This window comes from Corvus hawaiiensis, chromosome 20 (assembly GCF_020740725.1).
Source record: "Corvus hawaiiensis isolate bCorHaw1 chromosome 20, bCorHaw1.pri.cur, whole genome shotgun sequence".
Taxonomy (NCBI): Eukaryota; Metazoa; Chordata; class Aves; order Passeriformes; family Corvidae; genus Corvus; species Corvus hawaiiensis.
Window position 1 is genome coordinate 6,018,220 of NC_063232.1, and position 26,137 is coordinate 6,044,356.

Sequence of the window (26,137 nt, forward strand, 5' to 3'; positions counted from 1 at the left end):
CATGAAGTTACAGAAGCATCTGTTGAGTGCAGCTTGAAGAGAGCTGCAGGGATCCTGTGACACTTTGCCTTACAGCTGGACAGGGATGTAGGGAAGGGAAGCAGGATTTGAAAGAGAGAAAAAGGGATCCACATAACATGGAAAAATAGGGAAATCACTGAGCTACAAATTAAAAAAACATGGGAGAAATAAAGGTTTTGTGGCTGGGCCAGTAAGAACTGACTGAGGAACTGCTGGAGAGCACGGTGGGCAGCTGGCACAGACAGAGGGATGGTGTGAGGGATTCCCCTTGGAATAAAGAATTTATAAAGAATTCCCGAGTATTCACTCGGCCCTGGGAGGAGGGAGAGCCAAGGGATGATGGCCGCTCCTCACGCAGGTCAGCCTCACGCTTCCTTTCAAAACAAGAGCAGCTCTGTCTGCAAACGCATCCGTGTTTGCGTCGTATCTAGGAAGCAACTGATCCATCTGCTCTTCCACTTAAGAATATGGATGATGAGAAAGTGACTGGCTGGGCTCCAGAAGGAGCAGGAAATTCCCTCCTCTGCTCATTGTAATGTGGGGAAGCGACTGGGAGGGCACCTGCAGCCCCCGGAGCCGCCAGCTTTCCGACCGGGCATTTCCCGGGGCTGCTGCCTTAGTCCTCAGGGGTTTTGGCATTCAGCTGGAGAAGAATTCAGCCCAGCCTTGGGGATGCCAAATCACAGCTCTCTGCAGACTTTTGGCTGGGAGTATAAAGATGTTTATCCAGCTGCTGTAATCAGAGCAGTATCAGGAACAGAAATACTATCTCATGGAAAGGTGAACAGACTTCCGGCTTTTGCAGCATTAGGTGAAAGCTCAGAAATGGGAAAAAAAAAAAAGTTTCAATCCTCATAACTTCTAGCCCAAAGCTGAAACCTGACAAGTCAAGCCTGTGGCAGAGAACCAACAAAGATTTTAGTAAAACATTCACAAAGAGCACGATAAATAGATCCATACAAGCTCTGGTTGCCTAATCATTCCTGATTCCTTGGGTTTCTAGAGAAAACCCCTTCTCCCTTGAGTTTAACTCAAAAGATCTCAGGGCACTCAGTGAGATTGACTTCCAAACTCGTTCTTAAGACACCTCCCAGCTTGGAGATCCAGAGTGTTCCTAATTTAATACCATTTGCATATTGACCTGTAAACACCACAGAGATCTAAATGCCATGACCACAGGTGTGGAGTCTGGAATGGGAGAGGCTGGTTTGTCCATAGGGGCACAGCAAGAGCAGCTGAGCATTGCAGAGAGAAGAGCTGAAGCACCAGCGGATCCCTGTCTGAGGTGAGATCCAAGAGTTCCTAAACCAACATTATGAAACAGCTCTTGTGACGTGAGCTTTCTCAGAGCAGCTCTGAGTGTTTATCATAACTGATAAGCAAATAGCAAGCCCATTACTCCTGTGTGGCAGTTCCTACCCAAGATGGAGGTGATGCACGAGAACCTACCATTAAAAACCTTTCATGCTCTGCACTGAGAACAGGTTCAAGTGGTTCCCTTTCCCCCTCTCAAGAACAGCCATTCTTCAGATGTTTGCTGCTGCACAGCAGCAGGATGGCTCAGTGGGTGCTCAGGAAATGTCCAAAATCCTCATCCAGCTGCTGGAAGGCGGCCAGAGCCAGGACTTCGCATCAGATCAGAGGGGCACTGTCACAGCTTTCCCTCCTAACTCCAGCCTGCAAGAGTCAAATTCTTTACCAAGGCATGAGCAGCTTAACGTTCCTTGGGCTGTCACAATGGTGAAGCTTTTCTGCTCAGACACTGTTTTCTGGGTACTTCATTCCTGCACAGCAAGTTCTCACAGGTCAAGGGACTTTCCTGTGTCCTTAAAATGTGTTAGAAAGTCTGTCTTGCCCCGTGTCCTGTCTCAAACAGAGCCAGGAACAGACACTTAGAAGGGTGTTAAAGAGAAAATGCAAAGTCTGCACAGACTTCCCTTGGCTTTACCTTTTGTGTGTGGAGTTCCTGGAAGTCATTGAGGTCAAGAAGCTGCATCCAGCTGGTGAGGCCTCCCACAAACACACCGATGTGTTGGAGCAGTTTGAATCTCCCTGGTATTTGCTCAGCTAACAGACAAAACCATGCATCTCTTTCTAGGATCAGGGTGGTACCTGAGTTCCAGCAAACATCATCACCTCGGTATGAAAAGTGGAGTTTTAAGCAGTTTTGGGTGCATTCTGACAGTTGTGTTTTATTACAAGCAACTGCTACAGCAGCATTAGCAACATCATCTACTGGGACATCGTCACACGGGCTCTGTTACCCTGGAAATGGGAATTATCAGTTCTAGATTAGCCAAAGCAGCACTGGCTGGACCCTGGCCTCAAACCCCTGGAGACTTGAGAGTTTGGCCTCAGTCACTGCCCCCATATCTCTCTTTAGGACTTATGGTATTTGAGCAACTTAAAGTTGCATTTTTTCTCAGGGTGAGGTGGGTCTGGCTGCAGAGGGCCGGCATGGAAACTATTTGTGTGTCTGAAAACGTTTAGCTATTATTTTATAGAGGAGTGGCATTTCAGCTCTGTAAGGATCACATGCCACTCTTGCATTGGCATCTCTCTTTTCTCCAGCAAGTCCTTGTTGAGCTTGGCAAGTGCTAGACCCGTTTTTATAAATAAACCACCAGCATTCCACACAGGACTGATTTTCAAAATGAAACTCTCACCACGAAGAAAATGTATTATTGGAGGATGGAGCATAAACAGGGATGAAGGCAGCAGAGCAGAGCTGCTCCCAGCTATGCTGAGAACACCCCAAACAACCCAAACTCTGCTGGGATAAATTCTCCTGGTTTCCCACCTCCTGACAGGACAGATCTACTGTCCTTTCCCTTAGTCTGGAATTTTATTACAGAAGTCCTACCAAATTCTCACACAGCACTGGGAAGAACTAAAATCAATTCAATCCTTAATATACTAAATATTTAAAGCTTTTTACTTTCCTATTAACCTCAATTAAAACTTGTCCTGGCAAACTTTAGGCAGCTATGGAGAAAAACTGCAGGACCAAAGGACTTGGCAGAAGCAGTTGGAGGGCAATGACATAGTTAAGCCATCATCTGGGTTTATATTTTTTACAGAACTTCCCAGGCCTCTCTGAGCTAATTTAACTCTCACTGCACCAAAGGCAGGTAAAACAACCCACCAGCTGTTTTACTTGTACAGTAAAACAGTTTTACAGTACAGTTTCTCTGTCCTGCTGATTTCCTGAAAGACCAAACAGCTGCTGAAGGTGTTTTAAAAACCATGCAGGAACTCAGGTTGTTTTACCCCAGCGCAGAACAGAACATAAACAAGTGTGCAGCATCACTGCCAGGCTGGAAAAGCTGAGAAGGTGGAGACAGCTCCAGTTTTGTGGCTCACTTGAAGAATTGTCTACTTGGTAATCCTGGGCAGTGACTCTTTGAAGAGGAAAGTGCTCTTACCCTGGAGAGAAAGCAGGGTTAGAAGCAGAGCTGGCATTAAAGGCAGCTAAAACTGCTGCTCCCAATACTGGAAGTAGCAGCTGTTTGAACCACCAAGCCCTTCTCCAGGAGGGAAAAAGCCAGAGCCCCACTAGGGAACTGGAGGGAGCACAGAGGGGCAATGCTGCACCAGCCCTGGGTTTTCAGCTCAGCTCAGCCATTCCCAACTCTGTGCTCAGCTCTGAGGGCTCCAGGTGCACCCTCAGGAGTTGTTTGTGCAGTGCAAGGTTGTCAGCTCTGCTGGGGAACAAACCTCAGCAGGGACAGAGGCTGTTCTCAGCTGCTGATTCCTGCTTTCCTTCCATCCCATCCAGCTGGCACCATTCCTGCATCTGCCAGCACAGCAGTGGGCAAGAGCACCCTCTAGCCTCTTCCCTCCAAACAGTAACTCCAGCTTCAAAACCATCAGCATCCAACTTTTCTAGGCCAGCAAAACACCAGATACTGATTTCATCAACTTTGTGAAACCTCACACACCATACATTGGATTTTACACTGTCACTAGTACATATATACCTCAAATTGTACTGTTTTAAGAGGAACAAGCAGTGCACAATCCATGATAAATGCCTTTCCCAGCAGAGCAGATGCTTTCCAGGAGAAACCTGAAAAAGGCCCAGCACAGTTACCGCATTTACAGCCCTGGGTAATGCTGATTTGAACCACAACCATGAATATACACCAAGCTGGGGAGGTGGCTCACAAACCTTAACGGAAGCCATTTCTGTTCATTTCTCAGTGAGATATTGCTCAGCTCTATGCCCAGTTTTAACTACAGACCCCAAGAACTTGTATTTATAGTGCTCCCCACTGGAATATTGGACAGTCAGAGGTTCTTTCTCTAAGGCCTGTGATGCAGAGGCAGCACTGACGTGAGCTGACTGGGGCAGTGCCACCTTCTCAGGTTGCTCACCTCTGCAGTGACCTATCTGAGGAGGGGGGATAATTGATCTCCCTTCTTTCCTCTCCCCTGGCTTCACAGCTGAATCCCAAATGCTCACAGTGCACCTCCTGAACCTCACCTGCATCTGACCTCCAAGATGAAGCAGCTGCACACACTTGTTTCCACACATTCCAAAAGCAGCAAGTACAGCAAAATGTAGCAAATATCTTTTTTTTTTAAGCCATCCCACCTTGGATTTGGAGCTGCTGTGCCCCCTTGGAAGCAGCAGAACACACCCTGCTGTCTGCCTGCTCCACTCAGGGTGCAGGGCAACCAAAGCAGGTCTGCAGGCACAGGAGGGAAACAGGAAAGGAGCAGGGGACAAGTCTGGGATAGAGGATATGGATAGCAAGGAGGCTCATCACTGACCTGCCTGCAGATTTTGTGAATAGACAGAGCTCAGGTCAAAGCTGCAGTGCCACTCCAAACACGTGCCTATTTACTGCTTAAGCCATACCACAGGAACACTGGGAATATGTAAGGAAATGCATGCAACTCAAGTAATTGAGAAACAGTAGGATTTCACAAATAAAACAATCAGCATTTATTGTTGTATTACAAAACACTTCATATTTTGGCAATATTTTACAGTTTATCCTTTTCCTTCTTAGGGCCTGTTGAAAAGGTATGGGGGGGAAGAAAAGAGGAGAATGTGGAAATTAGGATTAAATTTCAATGTCTTGCTTAAAAAAAAATCCTCCCAAACCACCCCAGTCCCTCCCACCAAAATAAAAATCTAGTTTCACTCAATTCCACTATCGAAAGAGGCCATGGGTGAAGCTGCAGGCAATTTCACTATCAAACGCATCAAGAAGACAAACAAAACATTCACAGTGGTCTTCAGTATGGTCTGTTGCGTTGATCATTTCTGAAATCATTTCTAGAAGGGAAGGAAAAGGTTCTAAGCAAATAACAAATGAAGCAAATAACAAATAGTCCCTTCAGTCAAACATTTCTACAATGACGTCTGTGTGCTGCTCTGTGTTTATAGAGAGCCTCATCCAGAAACATTCACAAAACTCAAGAAACTGAGAGACTCTCTCCAGAAGCTCCTATCTGTAGTTAATATTTTCATGGCAGTTGTGCTTGTACACATAAACAACCCTTTCCCCACAGTCCCTATCAACCCCACAGCCAAGCAAGGGCAAAGGCTCCTCTTACCTTCCTCCCATTTTGCCCCCATAGCCACCTCCCCGGTCCCCGCCTCGGCCGCCGCGCCCTCGATAGCCCCGCTCTCCTCCGTAGCCGCCTCTCCCACGGAAATCTGGGCAAAAATACAGAAATATATCAGCTTTTTCAGAAAGATGCAGATGATATGAACACTTTAAACATCAAAGAGTGTAGCTGTTTTTACGCACCTCCTGATGGACGTGAATCTTCTGGTCTGGGCTCCCCGCACTGGTTGCAGGAATTCCTGCGAGCGAAGTTCATGTTGCCACAGGACCTGGAACAGACAAGGATCCCCCAGACTGAGCTGTGAAGATGAGAGCACACATGAAACAGCCCTGCCCAATTAAAATGACACTTACGGGTTAGGACAAACCCAATCACCATTTTTGGGTTCCCCACTTCTACCCTGGAAGCCCCCACCTCTTCCATAGCCACCTCGTGAACCTGCAGACAAAATTATAATCAGAATAAAATTCTGTGAACTGCACATGTGAAACAGGTATCAAAGATTGTCACTGCCTTCAGACTCCAAGTGACAGACAGACTTTTCAGGTGGAAGAACTGTTTAATGCAAATATATTCCCACTATTTATTACAAATTCTTTTTCAGCAGTAAAGGGAAACCTGATCTGCTTGAATTGCCGCTGGGTAAACATAAACACACTACATGCATTAATAAAATTTCAGAAAGATTTAACAAGGTTTAAGATCAGTCACATATGGCCAGATTTAGTCATAGAAAAAAAAAAATTAACAATAAAAAAGTCTGTCTGGATTAATCCCAGGATGCCTCTGACACAGACACGGGGACAACATTCTTGCTTTCTGCATCACAAGATTTGGAACTTTTATACCAACTGAAATTGCTGAAGAATCCTTTTTCATCAGCCTACAGAACTGCCTGGTTTCAGAACTAGAATTTGCTGACAGTCACCGCCCAAAGCATGATTCCTGAAAAATGGTAATGAATACCCCGTGGATTACTGACAGAACCGTATATGCAGAGAATCAGGGAGATTGAGATGTCCTTAATGAAAGGAATCAGACACCCAACTGCTGCTCCAAGTCAGCAGCAGCTGAATTATGCACCCTGCTTAATACCAGCTGGAAACAGAGTATCTCAAAGCTTTGCTGTAACAAGCAAATGGTCACTGGGAATTCCCCCCTATAAATGTGGGGCTGGTACAGCTCAACATTATTGTTACACTCTCTCTTTAAAAGCAACACTGAGACAAGATCTGGAGACTTTCCAGTTCTAAAAGAAAGCGTAAATTCTGTGCTGTGCAGAAGAGATTACAGATTTCAGTTTACTTAACTGGGTCCAATCCCTATTACTCCCTTTCCTGGCAGAATCCCAAAGGCTCATATATTTGATGAATCACTGCTTCAAAGTCAACTTCTCTTTAATAAATCAATAGTAGTGAAAAAGCATTTAACTATGCAAGAACAAGGATTCTACAGATTTTAGTCCCACCTCGACGCCCGCCACCTCCACCTCCTCTCATGAATTCAGGTCTTCTGGTTGCAAAAGAAACTTTGATAACATTGCCATTGAATTCTTTTCCTGTGGGAGGAGAGAAGGGATCATCAATACAGCTCCCAAGAACACAGCAGCAAGCCCAGCAGAACAGAAGTGATTTGCACACACGGACTGAACACAAAACTCTTGAGACACAGGGAAGCTGCAGGTTTTGAAAGCACTGGTCCAAAGGTGAAATGGAAACACTGAGGTACTTGCTAAACTCTCCACAGACCCACAGATATTTTAGCTTAAATGAGATCTGTAAGTTGCAATTTAAAGACATAAGAATGTTTAAAAGATTTTTGGCTATGCTCATGGAGAAGTAGTTTGGATGTCTGAACTGTCTGTAATTCCACCAAGGCAACAAGGCTTTTAGTAGCACTCAACAGCCAGCCCGAAACTTAACTCCCAAGTGTATTTAAATAAAGTTCATGGTTTTCAGAGACTGGCTTCTTCACAGATACAATGTTTATCACAGACAAACAGAACTGCACATGGGCCTAATATAGTCATATTTGCGTTACCCTCTTAAACAAAAATCAATTTGCATTTTATTAGCAAACACAAACATTAGACAAGCGTGCCGTGCCAATTTTTTTTAAGCAGTATCATTTCACACCAGATGCAGAGTATGTCCTTTGGTTTCTACCCAATCTCTCTAAAATTCTGTGAACACACAAGGTGACAGGAGCAGGCACTTTTCCCTCACCCCCTCAAGTTTACTACTACAAGAGTGCCACTGTATTTCCTGAACTCTGAAGAGTTTTACATCAATGTATTTCTGGGATAAATCCATAATTTTAAAACCTTGTTCTTCACTGTGTATATACAGAGCACTCAGCACAAGATTGCCATAACCATCCCCAAACTCTAAAAATGCTCCCACAACACTAAAAAATATCAATGCAACACTGTAGGGAATCCCTCCGGCTGCTAACACAGATTACAGCTCTGTTGGTCTAAACAAGAAGTGACACAAACACCACCTCTTGTACCTTGTGCAGGGGTGACTGAGGTACAGCAGCAAACCCTCAGTTTCATTGTACATTTTTGGTCTAAATCACTATCTGCTGTTTAATGAAATGAGAGAAATCCAACACACACAAGAAACCATGAAATATAGGTCTTTGTTTAAAAAAACCAAACAACCCTAACAAAAAAACCCCAAAACAAAACAAAAAAATCCCAAGCCAAAAGCTAGATAAATAGCAGCACTGGGCCCCCAACAAGGTAATTGATTTGCTTCTTCCACTGCCTGTTAGATTCATAAATAGCCAAAAGAACAGGTAACTCTCACCCACCATCAAACCAGTCAATTGCTGCTTTAGCAGAAGGAGGGTCATCAAAAGATACCGTGGCTTCTCCCTTTGGTTTGCCGGTATCCTTGTCTGTGTAGAGATTTATCATGGGTTTGCCAGTTTTTTTGTTGGTCTGAAAAGAAAGGTTGTACACTTGGCATAGCAGGAACACCGGTGAAATCAGTTCAGAGCACAAACTGTAACACTAAGTATCTTTAGTGAGAATATTTTCTTGGAGCTGGCCTGCAGAAACAGAGGGATTTGACTGAAGGATACTGACTGGCTGTTCTCCATGAAGTAATGATGGGCACAATTTTAACAAAAAAATGAGGTCAAGTGCACAAAATCCTAATTTAGAATTGCAGAAACAGAAGCAGCAGCCACAGAACAGAGGCACATGTGCTGCACTATGAGGGCGGCACAATGGATAGGGTGTCAGGGCTATAAAGACTAAAGAAGAGACACAAAGCAATCTAAATGTCACTAGGACAAAGGTGCGAGTGCTGCCAGCTTACAAACGAGCTGTCAGCTGGGAACCCAGATAAAGTATTATCTACAACTGCTGCGGAGTCAGAGAGAACTCTGCTTTGAATGATACCAGTACATTTCCAGTACAACAGCTCGACCAGTTCTCTTCCTTCTGACCCATGATTTCTCATTTCACATACCTTTATGATACCAATCTGTTTGAAATAGTCTGCCACTTGATCTGTTGAAACGTCCTCTCCGAGTCCTTGCACGAAGATGGTGTTGTTATCAGAGTTGTCAGACTCTGAATCTGGGGAAAATTAAGTTACATTTACCATGTATTTTTGTGGAAGCAACAGCAGCAATCTTTTAAGCTCAGCTCTGTGCTGCCCAGTAGCAGACCCTTAAATCCCAGAGACGTTTTGTGTGAAATAAAAGAGGAGCAGGGAGCTTAATTTTGAGGTTAACACCATCAGCTGAGTACACCAGACAGCTGACCAGCTGCCTGCCTCACACCCAACTTCTATGCAGCTGGGCATCCCAACCCACCAGAGCAGTGTGTGTTTTAAATAACACAAGCTTAGCAGAACTGTGATGGCAGTGAAAGCAGCTGCTTGGCTCGAGCACATTCAAAGTTCATCAGGAAATTCTTACTTGCTGCATTAACATCCAAAAATTCACATGCACTTTAATTAAATACATTTCTTTCAAGGAAAGCATACTTCAGCTAGCTTTCTTATGAGCCATGGGAATTGCAGCCACATCCATCTTTCTAGACAAACATTTTAAAAGCAGTGACCTAAGAGCTACAATCCACTCCCACTCACTGCTTGTTTCCTTACCAGCATCTGATCTCGGTCCATAATCCCTTTGACCTATGATATGGGTTTGACAAAAAAAAAAAAAAGAAAGAAAAAAGACTATTTTTAGCACAACACATTCAAGTGACTTTTTTAGCAACAAGAAAATACATAAAGAATGTATGCAATGCACCTAAGAGCTAAGATATGAACCAGAGATTTAGAGACTATTTAGATTTAAACGTTCAACAGAAGGTGTCTGTAGGACGTTAACGTGTTCTTTAACTTGCAGCATGTGGCAGTTGCCACACTGATGCTGTGCTGGTGTTTGCTTGCAAATGCTGGTTGTCACATCACCAAGCAGTTTCCCACTTTTTTTTTTTTTTCTACCTCTAGTACCTTTCTAAGAAGCATTTGTAACAAAAATTAAAAAAAGAAAAGAAAAAAAATAATCCGGTGAACGTCACTGTCTCCACAAATTCTTTCATGCAATTTGACAAAGTAGAAATCCAGTTTATTGCTACAAGTTTGGCTATTACAACTCGTGAACACACCAGCCTCACCAAAACTCTATAATGCTTCTACTAGATAGTAACGAGATATTGGTGGCTTTTAGATTTATAAAGAATTTCCACTGAAACATTTTTGGATACTCGGCACTTACCACCGTAATTTTTGAAGCCACCACGGTCACCACCACTGCAGAGGAAAAATTGAAGAAATGATTTCTTCCTTAAGTCTCTACGTGCTGAGCCCAAGGCTCAATCTACAGTTAACTGATGACAAGTTGAGAATTACTGTCTGGCAGCTAAAGCACCATCTCTACGTTCTCCTCACTACCCATTCATGTTCAAAGATTAAATTACAAAGAAAAAAATCTCTCAGGGTGCTGCACTGGAGAAGAGAAGCCCTAGGGAGTATTTTAAACTAACCCATACGCATGTGGTTGGTTCTTTCTCCCCATCCCATCAGCCAAAATAACAGCTATTCAGAACTGGGGTTTAAACAAAAAAACGTTATTTTCATGAAGATTAATGTGGGCTTTAATTGTAGATGTAATTGCTACTTTGGAATAATTAGTACTTTAGTACTTTCCCAGAAGTCAAAAGAGCTAAAATTATTCTCCATTGTTATGCATTTATAATACAGGGGATGAATTAGCAGAATGAGCCATTCTCTGAGCAAGGGTCTGTGGGAACCTACTGTACTACAGCACTTGGCATTACAGAGAAGGTGTGTGTATGTGAGCTTCAAAAGCAGAGGCCGTGAAGTTTTATTTCATTCATTCTGAAACCTGTGGCACAAAATGTAGACCAAGTTAAGAGAATACACACATCAATTTTCAAAGGTTAGAAGGGGATTTAAAACAGGTTGTTATGCCTCCAATTATGTGCATGAAAATAAACCCTCACTCTTTTTTCACTGGAAAGGTTTGTACTGGAAGGATTTTTCACAACAGCATTTTTATTTGCATCCATGATACGAACACGAGATAATCAATATTCAGAGCCTTCAGGAAAAATACAACCACTGGATTTTTTTTAGAAAGTCAATAACCAAATGTCAGGACTATCTCATACTGCCACGTACAACTGCCTGCCTGTCCTCCTCATCATGAGGGACACAGCTGCCACCTCAAAATTAGGCAGGATCACCTAATCCCAAGAGCTTTCTCAGTATGATAAAGGCAGTGCAAGCTCAAACCCTGGTGCAGAGAAGTATCTCCAATCTCTGGAGTTATTCTGCCTCTTCACCAAAGCACTTTATGACTAGAAATCACTCCAGGTGTTAATTCCATCTGTCTGCTCACACGTCAGAGTCCAAACAGGGCACAGAAGCACCCAGCAAAAGGCAATGAAGAAAAATTAGGGAGTAATTTCTTTGGCACCCTGTCCATCTGTTACAGTAAATGGAAAGTCGTGAATGGAAGCTGCTGATACTTAATATTTATGAGAGAAAATCTGCCCAAAGCGAGGACCAAATAAGGTTCCAACAGGTTACTATTAAACCTGGATTAAGAGACACTCTTTGGAGGGTGACTGACCTTTTGGGTCACCTTTTGGCACAACAGATAATATCACTTCTACTGGGACTTTTCTTAAAATAAATTTTTGCTGCAGATTTTATTGCTGTTCCACAGAAAACATCTGAATGCTAAATTGCAGTGTCATTTATTCATTAATTCACTCTGCTCATTAAAGATTTTATATGCAGCATCAGTGCAGGTCTTTACTCGAGGCTGTCTGTTTTCAAGGACTGATGATTAAAACCACAATGGTGATGATAAAATTTATTGGAAACACCTTTCTGCCACCTCCAATTCACTTCAGCTAAAAAAACCCCACTTCATTATGACACAACAGTTTTTAGTAGGATGCCTGTTTTTCTGGAATTTTAACTCAGAAATAACAACAGTGAATAATATCAACCATCTAAATGTTATGAGAACTTTCCAACCCCAGATTACGGTGCCAGCTCATCAGGACCAGAACAAATATGTTTTCTGATGTGGAAGTGTATGGCAGTTAGAAAACCCCAGCCATCTAAAAACTTACACAAAGTAAGTTTGTGTCAACACATCCAGGATTTTATTGGAAGTGAGGGTTTTGTAGGACGCTGGGGTGAAAATGTGTGCACCATGATCCTGAGGAGCTGAATACATAAAATGTAAAGGAAGTCTAATGCCAATTCCTAATTCTGTGATACAGCTGTTCTGCACCCTGCACTAACAAGTGCAATCAATAATTTTAAAATCAGTTTTTTAATTAACATCTATAGAAATACATTTTTGCCCAAGTATGCTACAGCAGGTTATCTTCTGCTTAGTCTTACATGACCAACCCAACAATAACCTGGAACAATCTGCTGATAGATACCTTTGATGATGGATTAATGCTTTCCTACATTTTTAAGTGGCATTTGATATGTGATTTATGGAGTGGCAGTTTTTTTACGTTCCTGCAACTGCTGGGCAAAGCTACCCAAGATTCTCTGGAATCAGGCAGATATCCTGCAGCAAGTCAAACACAGAAATTGCAAGCAGCTGATGCCACAGTCATGGATTTACCCCTCACTGAGACCCAAAATTCAACCTCAGCAACTGAATTAGTCCCCAAATTATCGTCATAAAACATGTGGAAAATACAGCTGCAGCATTTCACAGCCCATTGCTTTACCAGGCCTGCACACAGACCTCAGAGATGGGTGACCAGATGGATTTTGGAGTCTTAATATCCTATGTTAGAAACATGAACAGGCAGTTAAAACTCAGCAGTGACACCAACTAAGATACTAAAGAAGAGGCTGAACTGCAGGCAGCCAGAATGTGATCAGGCATCACTCAGTGTGTGAACTTGCTGCTATGAAAGAGAAGTCCTCAGACGTTCTTCTCTCCTATAATTCACTCACAGATTTATCATCACCTGCCAGACTGTAACCAGACTTCATCTGGATATTGCTTAATCCAGCTGGGAACAGCTCTTTAAGTTAAAGCACAGGTTTATGGGGAGCTCAACATATAAGCAATGCAGTTTTATAAAGTGATCAGATACTGGCAGAAGCAGCACTAAGAATTCGGGACCAAATTTCAGCCTCCAACACGTATCTGTCTCACAAAGTGTGTCCCTAATGCCTAAGAGTGTATTTTACAAACAAGAAAGGAATATTTAGTGCACCAACAGTCACTGACAGATGGGATTTTTCCCTTGCTTACATTTATTGCCTCTGTTCACGTTTTTCCAAAGTCTCTATAAGGCTGAGCTCAAGCATATCTGTTACAAGTCGAAATATTAATTCTGAACACAAACCACACTTGTAAAAAATATCTGCACTAAGCTGTAGTTTTTCTTTGTATCACACTAATTCCCAGTCCTAAGTGCTGATATAACAATTAAGTTGCATAGGTAGCTTTTGTTTATAGTAGATCACCATAAATCTGCACAAGAGTTAAAAAATAATCAGTGCTGAGCAAAGTCAGGATTTCTATGACAAATCCTAACACAATGGCAAATCCTTTCTAAACTGCATGTCTGTAATTCCACCAGCACAGTCTGTACGAGCAGAGCCAAAAGCAAAGCTTCTCTAACCTGCTTTGTTTGCTCCTGTGTTTCCCACTTCCAGGCTTAACCAAAACAGTTCAGTCCCACAACCACAATAATCACTAATTCCTTGTTTTTCAGATGAGGACTCTAAAAAGCTGGGGTGATAACTTAGAGTAAAACACTGCATTCTCAAGACCTGCTGTTCCTGCTTTCTAACTAAAAGATGACTCTCTTCTACTATGGAAAAAAAGGAAATATTTTACTTCTTAGCCAGAACAAAAATTAGTGAGCGCATCAATTTTTCAAGCTTCAAAACAAAAGCGTGGGGAAATTCTACTAAAATCCCAAAAGATGCAATTCAAGACCATTAAAAAAAAAATCTCAAGGATAATTCTCAAACCTTGAGTTATTAAAACTAAAATGTGAACTTCTGACACACGACAAAATGTGTGTTGTCTATTGGACTAATATCAGCTAAGAAATCTGAACAGGAATTTCTCAAAAGATTATCTTCTTCTCGGTGCTAGGTGACTTTGCACAGGCACAAAAGAAAAATGAGGGCTGAGACCATTCAGTACAGTACATGTCCAAGTCCTTCTGGCTGTCAGAATAAAACCATACCTCGAAAAAGCTGCATCAAGTTCTCTCTGTCTTTAAATGTCAGTCAAGGAAGAATTTTTATTATTAGCTAAGAACAAGAGATTCATTCATTGTGGTCTCACATTTGATATGAATTTGTTTGTAAAGTCAAGGAGCAATTTTGTTGTGGCCCTGATATAACTTATTTACGTGTTATTTTCTAAGCACTATAGAAGTCAAAGCCTACATTATCATTCCATCCCTGGAAGTGCTCAAGGTCAGGCTGGATGGAACTCTGAGCACCCTGGTCTAGTGGAAGGTGCCCCTGCTCGTGGCAGGGGGTGGAACAAGATGATTTTAAGGTCCCTTCCAACCCAAAACCATTCTGGGATTCTGTGATTACAGCATCATTAATGTATCCCTGCGGACAAGGTTTTTAGATTATTTCCTGATGGCTGTGGAATTTTCACAGTTTAGCATTAAAATGGCACCAGAACAACTGAACATGGTGGCTACTGAAGACCAACCTGATATTCCTACATGTATTTTCCCCCCAAGAAATAAATAAATAAATAAACAACAGAAACCCAAGAATTTAACACCCCAAAAAAACCCCTACCCTTAAACCCCACATTTTCACAGGACTAAACACGATTTCTTACCTTATCACAAGTCATTTTCCCCTTCATTATAGAGATTGTTATTTAATTTAACCTTTTAAATTTTTCTAATAAGCATGTCTGGTAAAATACATATGTCAGAATCCTCTGTCACAATCATGCAAAAAGACTGAATAAAGATATATGACACTGTAGTTCCAAAAATTCCCACAAAAAATACCACTAAAGCCAACATCACTTAACAGAAGCAGACAGAATTCCTAACAAATGCCTCTCCACTTCACTGTATTTTCCTCCACTCCTTCATTCACTTCCCCACTTTCCCTTCTTTTCGCTTCCCAGCTCACTGAAGCACCATGATCTACATGGATGTGTGAGCAAAAGTTTCCTTACATTTTGGAAAAATATGGCAAGAGGCTTTATTTTCACAGACAGTAATTCATTTGACTTTATCTTGCAAAGAGCCAAGTTTGTTTCAAAGTGACAAAATCTATCAGCAGTGTGTTTTTTGAAGCTCACATTCATTGCTATTATTGAAAGGGCTTGGCTACAAAGTTTTTAAAAAAACAGTTGTTATCACAGGAATATGGAAAGTCCTCATCCGCAAAGAAAATCTAATTAAAAAAAAAAAAGTTCAGTTTTAACTGAAAATTAAAATTAACTTAGAAATTATTTTGTTTGTTATTTTTGTTTTATGTGAGGTACCATACATTACAGAATTCTTTGTTATATATATATTTATGTTTATTTATAGGCTATAAATTTATGTTTATGATAAAAACTACTGCAGAAGAATATGCTTTAAGTTATATTATACAAAACCCCAGCAAACATAAGATAACACTAATATGCTTTTCTAACTGTGCTACCATACTTAATTAGAAGAGGTAAGAGCCTCCTACATCATTACAAACAAGCCATTAAGTACAATTTGGGAGCATCTCAGAAGCAGACAGATTTTAAATATGATTCAAAAATAAATACCTTTAAAAGTAACCAAGTATTGGATTTATTTAAATCAGATCAGTTCCAACAGAAAATACTGTATAATTATAGAGTTTTTCACCTGGAGTTTAGGAAGAACCCAGAGCTGTGCCGCTTTTTGAAGGCTAAGTGGTGCTGATAAGCAACACCTCAAAGCTCTCTGGAAGCTTCAACGTTCTTGCCCTGCATCAGTGAGCCCCCTCTGCACCCCCAACCACCCAGAGGGACACAAAGGGGAGCCAGTTGTGAGAGTTATTAATAAATAATACGTAATATGTTTAATTCAATAGGCTTGAAAGCCAAGGTCCCAATCGCAGACCTCTGCATGAAATCATCTGCAAGCACAGAATTAAATATGTGCATAAATTTTCTTGACAGTACAAGGCCTAAGGCAATGGGGAAAGGGGTGACAGCATTGTTAGTATTTCAGATCTACCCAAAATAAACGTGTTTAGACTGACAAATAAATCAATAATAAAAGATGTGTATTTTAATAGAAGTTTAAAACTGAAAAAAGCAGCAAAGAACAAGTGATGTTACTACTAAATTACTCCTATTATTGCAAGGTCAAAATACTTCCCTGGTAAAATGTGAGCTACCTTAGCTATGAATTCTGTAAATTGTTCTCAATCACTGGCTGTTGGTTTTCTTGTCACTGAAAACAAGTGATGGGCTGGGACAGTTTTTGTATGGCAACTCATGCAAGTAAAAGGCAGCTCTGTGTCACAACAATCAAATGCTTGGTCTCAATCTATGTTAATCTAAAAGCTGTTCCCCTAGGCAAAACCCATTTCTGTGCAGTGCAGAAAGGTTTAATTTTAGAAATCTTCCAGTTTTGGAAATCTAAATCTGAACCACTTTAGGAATAGACATATAATGAACAAAAATGAAAATCAGCTAAATAATAGGAAATAAGGGTAAGGAAGTGCAGGCACTGGAATGAGATCACTTACCTATATCCAGACATATGACCTCTTCCATCCATGTCATATCCCCCTCTACCTCCTCCCTGTGACCCGCCATATCCTCTATTATCTTCTCCATACCTGCTCTTTTCACGGCGATCATCTGGGAGAATGAGTCAAACCAAACACGAGTCAATTGTAGTGCAAACTGCAGCACAGTGAAAATTCACACCCTGTAATTCCCACCTCCCCTTCATTAACTCTGCCATTTACATCTGAAAAGTGTCAACTCCTAAATCTCCCTGACGTTCTCTGTGCCATAAAGGGAAAAAGAAAAACAAACCAAACTTTGCTCCATTATCTCCCTTGGCTTCCAGGGTCACTGAGTATATCAGAATGCAAAAACCACTCTGTAATTACACTCCATTTTCCAAACATTAAACACATATTGTCTAAAATATGCTTTCCATTTGACTTCCATACAGCCCTCCCAGTTTGCAAAAGACATCAGTGAAGACAGAACAAGGATAAATAGAGTGGGCTGTGCTGCTGGTGTGAAGTTAAAGCAAAAGAAAGACTTCATCTCAAACTTCTCCTTCTATCTCACAATTCACCTACACAGCATAAAGCTGGAATGTGAAGTGCAAAAGCTCTTCATGACTGATCAAGACATGTCACCCTCATGCAGGAAGAGGGTTCAAAATAGCTTGGGAAGAAAATTCCATCTAGAATCTGCAGAACTCGTGGACAGACTCTGCACGGCTGTTCTAACATACGTAAATGCAACCATTTTGGGGCCCCAAGTGTTTTAAATCTCCCTATAATGTTTTGAAAGTTTTAACAAATAAAACATCCCCCAAGAATATCAACATGGAAAAGAATTTAACTATTCATCAAATCAACTGCTTGCAGAAAAAAATCCAACCATTTCACATTTCTGCTCAATTTTATTAGCCAATACTGAATTCAAGCCGGGAATTTTACCTTGGCTGTTGTGGCTATAGCTTCCCTTCTGAGACTGGTAGGATTGCTGGGAGTGCCCATATGAGCTTTGGTGCTGGTTATAGCCTGACTTTTGGTCATATGAGCTCTGGTGGCCATAGCCCGACTGCTGGTCATATGAACCCTGGTGGCCATAGCCCGACTGCTGGTCATATGAGCTTGACTGCTGGTCATAAGAGTCTTGGTTTTGTCCATAGCTTGACTGCTGGTCATAAGAGCTTTGGTGCTGACCATAGTTTGACTTTTGTTCATAAGAGCCTCTTCCACTTAAAACAAACAGAATTTGAATTAACAGATAAATGTTCACAGAATAGAGATTAAAAAAATGGCTGAAAATTCATGACATTGCTAAAATTTCCTAAACACAGTTACCTCCTTACATGAGAGCATCACTCCTTTCACATATCCCAGTCCAACACTTCCTTTCCCCCCTCTCCCCAGTACCATCAATGGCTGATGGAGAGCCTGTGACCTGCTAAACACCAAATCCTTCCCTCTAGACCTGCAGGGCAGAGCCTCAGTGCTCATGTTGTACAGTGCAGCTGAGACTTGCTGCCTAAAAAATCCCAAAATAATAAAATTTTGCTTTTACGGAATTGCAACCTCTCTTCTGGGCATTCTACAATTTATCAAGAATTTTTCTAACTGTTATGGTGGCCTGTAACATACCTGTGGTTCCTCTCACTTTAGTGCCATCTACACTATCCCAGCAACCTTCATCAGAAACACTGACCAGTATCACATCCAGGATACTCCAACACAATGCAGCTCTACATTCCAAGGAGTCATAAACCTTCTCTAAGATGAAGATTAATAACTTTATAGCAACCACAAGGGAATCTCACCTACACCACACTTGCCTAAGCTACTTCAGCATCTGAGGCAGAAACTAAAGTATTTTGAAAATCTAGATATATTTGAGAGAATAGTTCCAGCTGGCTTAGCCTTTCATGGCAAGGCATAATACAGATTTATGAGAAATAAATTGCATCCAGGGAACACCACCAGCTGTTACTCATTCCTTTGTTTTCCCCCAGGTACTTAGTTGTGCCTTAGCTGTCTTATCTTTTCAGTAACAGGAAAGAATCTCTGACCTCTGCCACCCTTTCTCCTCTTCCCCCTCCATGCTTCCAGCCTTTTTCAAAAGATGAGGCACTAGATCTGCCACTCTCCAGCCTTTGGTAATCTTACTTGCTAGTGAAAATATCTCAGAAAAAGGAAAAAAAAAAATGCAAGAGCCTACAGAAAGTTTCCACCAGCTTTTCAAAGCACTTTCAGATCCAGTGTGTTGGGTCTAACCAATCCCAAAATATCCCATTTGTGTAAATACCATCTAATCTGCTCTCTCCCACTTCTAGCCTAGATCTCAGCTTTAACCTTGCTAATCCCAGTGGTAAACAGCTTGTGAAGATTTTTTTTATTACCTTCACTTCAAAAAAGTCAGCTCTGCTTTAGCCTTTGCACCTTTACCAACAAAGGAAGCATTGTTGAAAGCATCCACTATTTGCTATCTTCCTTTCCCTCCCCTAGGATATGACAGCTACAGTTTTGTGGCCACCCTTTTCAAAGCTGCTATCATTGAATTTCTCAGTTTCTCCTTATTTGTTACAAGCACACATGGAGGAGTTTCCCTTCAAGGTCTTTTTTTCATTTTCTAGATCATAAACAACCTGTTGGGAAACCTACGTGCTGCATTTTTATTCTGCTGGACATCTACAGAGTTAAAACCTACATTACTATCTTTGTACAGCTCTAATAAATGCTCAGAAAACAAACCAAAACAAAACTTAACTGTGTACCTGCCTCTGTTATGGAAGCCAAAATGACATCTGAGTGAAAGCACCTACTGCTGGCAGATTAAGATATTTCTTAATATTAAAATGTTTTATAGTAAGAACTACAAAATCAGAAACCAAGCAGAGGTTTGCTCAAGTCCAGATTGTTTTATCACCTTGCAAAAAATACAAAACCATTTGGACCTTGGACATGAGAATGAGGTTTAGTACTCAACAGAGTATTTAAAAGAGATCACGTGGGCCTCAGTAAAGCTCTAACACCAGCAGTAACCTCGGGTGGAGGCACAAAGCTTGTAAAGTAGTCAGTGAAGGTATTCTAGCACTAAGTGGCCTTTTAAGTCATTACGGGAAGTTAGGTTGTTATTTTCCAAGGTACTTTCAAAGTTGTATCATTAATCCTCCTGAAACTGACACCAATACAACATCACAAGCAAAATACATTTGCAATAGCACAGAGTGCAGAATTAAAGTGCAGCATGCACATGCACATTTAATTTACTGGTGAGGATATAAACCCACGATGTTCTGAGGACTCAGCTGGAAAACTAAAATGTGCTTCTTAAATGACACTTTTGAATTCTTTCTCTTTCAAGAAAAGACATTCTGAGCCAGATAAGCAGCCTGCAATCTGAGAGCAGCTCAGAGTTTCCTTGCTAACAGCTTATTTGAAGTTAATAAAAGAGCACTGTAAGTTTATACAAAAGAATGTGATTGGAGAGGTATTTGATAGGTCTTTCTCCTAATCAAAACACTCTACCAAGTCCAATCTTCATTGTAGCCACTATCCAAAGACTTTCTAAAGTGTATGTCCCCATACAGCCTGACTTCAAAACAACTGCACCCATCCTTCTTATATAAAGAAATATTCCTCCTTTACCTCCTGTCTTTCAGACCTTAAAAATGTTTCAAGGATGTGGATTTTCAAATATTTGTCTTTTTCTCAGCAACATTAACAAGGAAATTTGTTATAGCTCTAGTTAAGAATGTACAACTACTAGACAATATTTTAAATAGATACTGGTAAATTTGGCTTCCTTACCCTCTAGATGACCCTTTCTGCTGCCCCTGGCTGCCATAGGACTGCTGGTTGTATGAGCTCTGATTCTGATTTTCATAATTGGATTCATCATCGTATCCCTGGGAATCTTGTCCATAACCTGGAAATCGAGGAAGAAAATTTTTAGTCAATATTCACCTTTTAAATACTGCCAATGAATGTAACAAGCTAGCCAAACCTGATTGATTTTGTCCATAGTTCCCATGATAGCTTCCATAGTTCTGTCCATAGGAGGAATTGTCTCCACTCTGCCCATAACCAGAATATCCCTGTAATTTCAAGAATGTACTCAAATAAGTGTAACTTCCACAGCAGGTAATTACAGTTTTCCTTGGCTAGACACAACTGCAAACATCAAGCACAGATGAGACTGGAATTCTTCCTGGCCCAGGAACAATTATTTTCACTCAAGGAACATCTGCTTTGAAAGCCACAATGTTTTTTTCAACATACCTGTCCTTGTCCATAATTCTGACTGCTCTGATTGCCATAGGACGAGTAGCTGGAAGAGAAAAATGGATTTAGGAAATGCTTAGAGTGCCCTTCATACAGGTTGGAAAGTAAAGGTATTTTTGGCATCTCTAAAGTTTCTCTTCATTCCAAAATAGGTGTTTAATCCAAGCACTGCAGTTCCAGGCATATTAGAACTGCATCAATGAATTAATGGTTGACTGTCAGAAGCCAGAAGAGTTTATTTTAATTTCTGCTGTGTTTCAAGCATAAATTTAAAGCACATGAAACCTGGGTTTGCTGTAATTTTATATTATACTTACTCATTATTCTGCCACTTTAAGCCTTCATGAACTGACAAAAGAAACACGTGCTGAAACTCATCATATTTAGATACAAACCCAAACTCAGGCAGTGCTACATGCACAGAACCTTATGATTTTCATTAGCACAGACAGCATTAGCTATGATTTTTGTACTTCCATAAAAACAGTTGTCTCACTGATTTAAAACAAGCCCTGCAGCCTTGGGCCATATAATAAATACAATAACTTTCGCCTAAAATCTTAGTGAACAGCTTAAGGCAGTCACATGAAAAGTATTTCTCTATGTTCATGACATTGCAAAAGTTCCTACTATTACAAGATATCATTCCAATTTACACCTGACTATTGTCTTCTCTTCAGGAATGTTTTCTCTGTTTTATAAGACATCTTGATAAAGGCCCAGGTACAAGCTTTCTGCATCCTTAACTCCAAAAATGTATCAATACTGTATCCTGAACAATCAGTCATCATGCTGGGAATACTAAATGGTCTTTTATTTTGCAGATGTAATTGCTAACAGCAAAACAAAAATCCTCACATACCTCTGCTGGCCCCCAGACTGACTGTAACTTCCAGAATCTAGAAAAATAAATAAGTCATATTGAGAATTTCCAATGAACATTTTAGTCTCTACTTACTGTAAGAGGAGAAAGTTTGGGGAGAGGGAGAAAGATTGAAGTATACTGGATATTGCAACTACTTTCCCTGCAGAATGAAGCTTCCTCTTAATTAACAAAAGAGAAAATGTTAAGGCTGGAATGACAGCAGCAGAGGGTGTGGGGGATACAACACAGCCACAGCCACTTGGAAATGTCCCTTTTGAAGGATCTGAATTCTGTTTTCAAGGAGTCTTTTCAAATACCCGGAACTGTACAACCTCTCTAATGGCTATAGAGTACAGTGTCATCATCAATGAGCAGAATGCAGCAGCTTAATTAATCAAGCAAAGCTAAGTAGGTCAGTGCAGCTGAACCCGTTTTTGGGATGCTCTAAGAAAGCTCTGCTGAGCTAAAGGGCACAAACACAGGCAGAATGTGAGACGAAAAATCAGGGATGGAGGAGCCATGATACTTCCCTTTGCCCATACTGCAAGAGGAAAAACCCAACTGAGAGCTCACCAGCACGTGAGAGATGCAGGCACACAGAACACACACACACTGCTCCATCAGCCTCACATCCATCCCAACTCCAGCTCTGCAGAGGTTCCTCACATCCCACTCTGCTCTCTGCCCTTCCAGCCTCTGCACTGCTCAGCTTCCATCCATCTCATTTCCTGGTCAGGAGCCTCTATCTGCTTGAAATTGCCACCTTCTTGTCAAAACCCAAACACTCAGGATAAGTCCTGCCATTTTTCTTTTCTAATTGCTTCAAGAATTTGTATAAATACTCTCGTGCCACGGTCTCATAAAATCTATCAGGAACTTCTCATCCCCAATTTCATCCTTTCCCCCACACTCTCCAGCCTCTATACCCAGAACTGCCTAAAATGCTTACACCGAGAATTAATTACAAGGCAGGGTAAACGTCATAAATGACTGCAACCATTTTCCAATCAAAACACTCATCAAATTGCTGAATCTGCTCATTATACCTCCCTCAGCAGGTTATAAATCCAACCCTGCCAGTGGTTACACAGACACTTAACCAGAGGTTTGATGAGGGCATCACCTGAGGTGATGGATGTGAGATGAAGGGGGGTTATCACCCGAGATATTCAGACATGAAGCAGCATTTTTAATGGTGAAGTATCTCCTCAAAGAAACACAAAGTATCAAATTTCATATTTGGTAACAAAAATTAACAATAGCAAACAAGAAATGAAAGGTTAAATTTCACAGGTCCTATAAAGCAGTTTCATTTAGATGTGAATTTCTCCTCCTTCTGCACTGCTACACAAATATTTCATTGCTTTTTCATATTGAAAGCAATTAAAAACCCAACGCAGACCTGCAATTCAAGTTTGTTTTTAAGGGGTAAGGTAAAATTTTTACACAAATTCCATTTAAATGATCACAAAGATTACTATTAAATAGGTAACCACATTGAGAAACATGGTTGTGGTTTAACATTTATATGCCATTAATGCTGCTGATTAAAGAATTTTAATGGTTGTACCAGAAAATTCTTGAGTAAGGATGTAACTAGCTATAAATTTAAGAACTACATTTAATCTCCTTAGCTTCTCCTTAACAAAACTTCCACCAAACCACAACATTTTGGGAAAAAATTGAAAGCAACCAGATAAGGAACCCGTAAAATACGAAAACACACTGAGGAATTTCCTTTATTTGTACATTTTTCTACATCCTCTGCTGGACCTCTTACATACTTCTGATCAATTTATTTTCGTGGGCTCAATGGGGACAAGAGTCTGTAAGGATTTTTGGAAATAACAGTTTATTCTGGAAATTCCTATGCTGAGGCTTTGTTTTTTGGTTTGGTTTTTTTTTTTTTGAATGTTTAAAAAGTTAACGGAAAAAAATCCTGTTGATGAAGTGGGACATAGCAGCCTAATCACCTTGCACTAGTCAGGGGGTTTATTCCTCGTAAGATAGAACAATCTGCTGTGTACATTTGAAAACTGAGGTTCTCTTATGAAGTAATTCATATAAAGAAGCAGCATTGCCTCTCAATTTCCTGAAAAGAAAAAGAACCTCATGTCTGAACATCAATAAAAACAGAGGAGACACTCAGGTGCTTGACTGGTCAGTAGCTGACGGATGGAGGGAAAGTGGATGTAGTTTACTGCCAAGCTTTACTCATTTAGTAGAAAAAATCATGATTTGGACTCATTTTAGTACCTTTGGACACATTTGCTTTTCCTGGTACATAACTGCTCCTTGCATGAAAGGATTCCTCCAGCACCCCTTGCTTTGTTTGTATTGTTTATCACTCGCACATGCAGCACGAGACACCGCCAAAATGGCTCGACCATAACAAAACATGGCTCGCTCCACAAAGCACAGCCAGCCTTGGAATTCATCCTTCCACTCTTGGGATGCACCACTATCTACACCTATCCAAGGCTTCACAGGGGCAGCACTGCCGGGGGGGACCCAATCATCCACACCTCAAAGGGGATAAGGAAACAGCACTTTGTGCTTGCAGAGGCCCCAGGAGAAGCTGGGCCCTGTCAGGTCACCCGGGAGAGCAGATCCTGCTTCCACGATAAACTAAAGCTCCCGCTGGAAAACAATCCCAGCCAGGGCGTTTTAAAGCCCACGGCAGGGGAATGTGAACAGCACACAGAGTGCAGAGCAGAGGCAGCAGATACTGGGACACAAAGGTGTCTCCCCTGCTGCGGGGTAGGGAGGGCATGTCCCATGCTAAGGGGGGACACGACCCCAGGAAGGGGGTGCCTGCATTTCATGGGGAGTGCTGATCCAAAGGGGGAACACACAAACCATGTTATGGGGAGGGGCACGACCCGAAGGGAATCCACATCTCACAGTGGGATGGGGTATGGGGAGGGAAACCACAGCCCAAAGTCGGTGTCCACACAGGGGAAGGGCCGTGACCCAAAAGGCCCTTCCATCTCACCGGGGGGAAGGGTATCCCAAGCTAAAAGTGGGGGAGGCTTACAGTGGGGGGCATGAACCAAAATAGGGCCCACATGCCACAAACGGGGGGGTACAGCACCCAAGGCGGGGGGCCTACACAGGGGAGCAAGAACCAAAATGGGCTCCACACCTCACACCGGGGGGGGCTGTGGTACAGCCCGAAGAGGGGGCTCGCACATGCGGTGGGGGGGCCTAGACCCCAAAACGGGGGGATACACCCCACGCAGCACCCGAGCACAGGACCCCAAAGGGACCCTGCCCCCACGCCCCCCTCACTGCGACACGGGTGGGGGGCGCGCCCGCCAGGCCCCGCCCCCTCGCGTAAAGGGGCGTGACCCGAGCGGCTCGCGCAGCGGGGCTCCCCGGGGAGGGGGCGTGGCCTCGGCCGAAGGGGGCGTGTCCACAGGGGCCACCGGCGGGGGCGTGGCTCCCCTCCCCCTCACCGAGCGCAGGGGGTGGGGGGGCGTGAAGGGAAAAGCAGGCGCGTCCCCCGCAACATGGCCGCGGCCTTTCCCACATGCGCCACATGGCGCTCGCTTCGCCCGCCCTCCCGCGCCCCACCGCGCCCGCGCTCGGCGGCGGGAAGCGGAGCCGCCGCTGCCCGCTGAGCCCGGTGGGGCTGGCGGCACCTACCCGAAGCCATGGCGGCGGCGCTGAGGAGCGGAGGGAGCGCAGGGACCGACCCGCCCGCCGCGCCGGCCGCGCGCACACTGAGGCACCCGCAGCTCGCGCGGACTGCGGGGCCGGGCGGCCAATCAGCGCGCGCGGCGCCTACCATTCGCTGGGGAAGTGGGGGGGGAGGGAGGTGAGAAGGGCTGTGCCAAGGTACAGCGGGCGGGGGGGGGATTATACCAAGGGGAGGGGGTGCGAGGCTGTGCGCGTACAGCGGGGATCGCGTCAAAGGATTAAATTAGTTAATTAATAAACGCTCAGGGCATGGGCAGGGTGCGCAGAGGGGAATGGGGGGGTTGCACGCCCGACTTTCCGCACCAGCAGCCCCCCCATTTCCCTCAGTACCCCACTTGTGCATCACCATTTGTAGCAGATGCTAAATGGAGTTAGAGAAAACAGCCAAAATCTGGGTCCTAAAGAAAAAATAAGAAAGGTTTGCCAGGGTTTCTTAGTATCCTAA

At 42.5% G+C, this 26,137-nt stretch overlaps 1 protein-coding gene across 1 annotated transcript; it reads right to left on the reverse strand.

The window, feature by feature from the left end:
- Positions 1-4,948: 4,948 nt before the first annotated feature.
- TAF15 (TATA-box binding protein associated factor 15) lies at positions 4,949-25,744 on the reverse strand. The gene is made up of 16 exons (XM_048324464.1): positions 25,639-25,744; positions 21,988-22,024; positions 21,123-21,171; positions 20,848-20,938; positions 20,652-20,769; positions 17,799-18,082; positions 16,863-16,977; positions 10,351-10,385; positions 9,729-9,761; positions 9,087-9,196; positions 8,422-8,551; positions 7,073-7,162; positions 5,958-6,042; positions 5,787-5,872; positions 5,590-5,692; positions 4,949-5,308 (listed from the first exon to the last, which is right to left on the reverse strand). The coding sequence occupies exons 1-16, from the start codon at positions 25,646-25,648 to the stop codon at positions 5,269-5,271; spliced, it is 1,416 nt and encodes a 471-aa protein (XP_048180421.1). The 5' UTR covers positions 25,649-25,744; the 3' UTR covers positions 4,949-5,268.
- Positions 25,745-26,137: the final 393 nt, after the last annotated feature.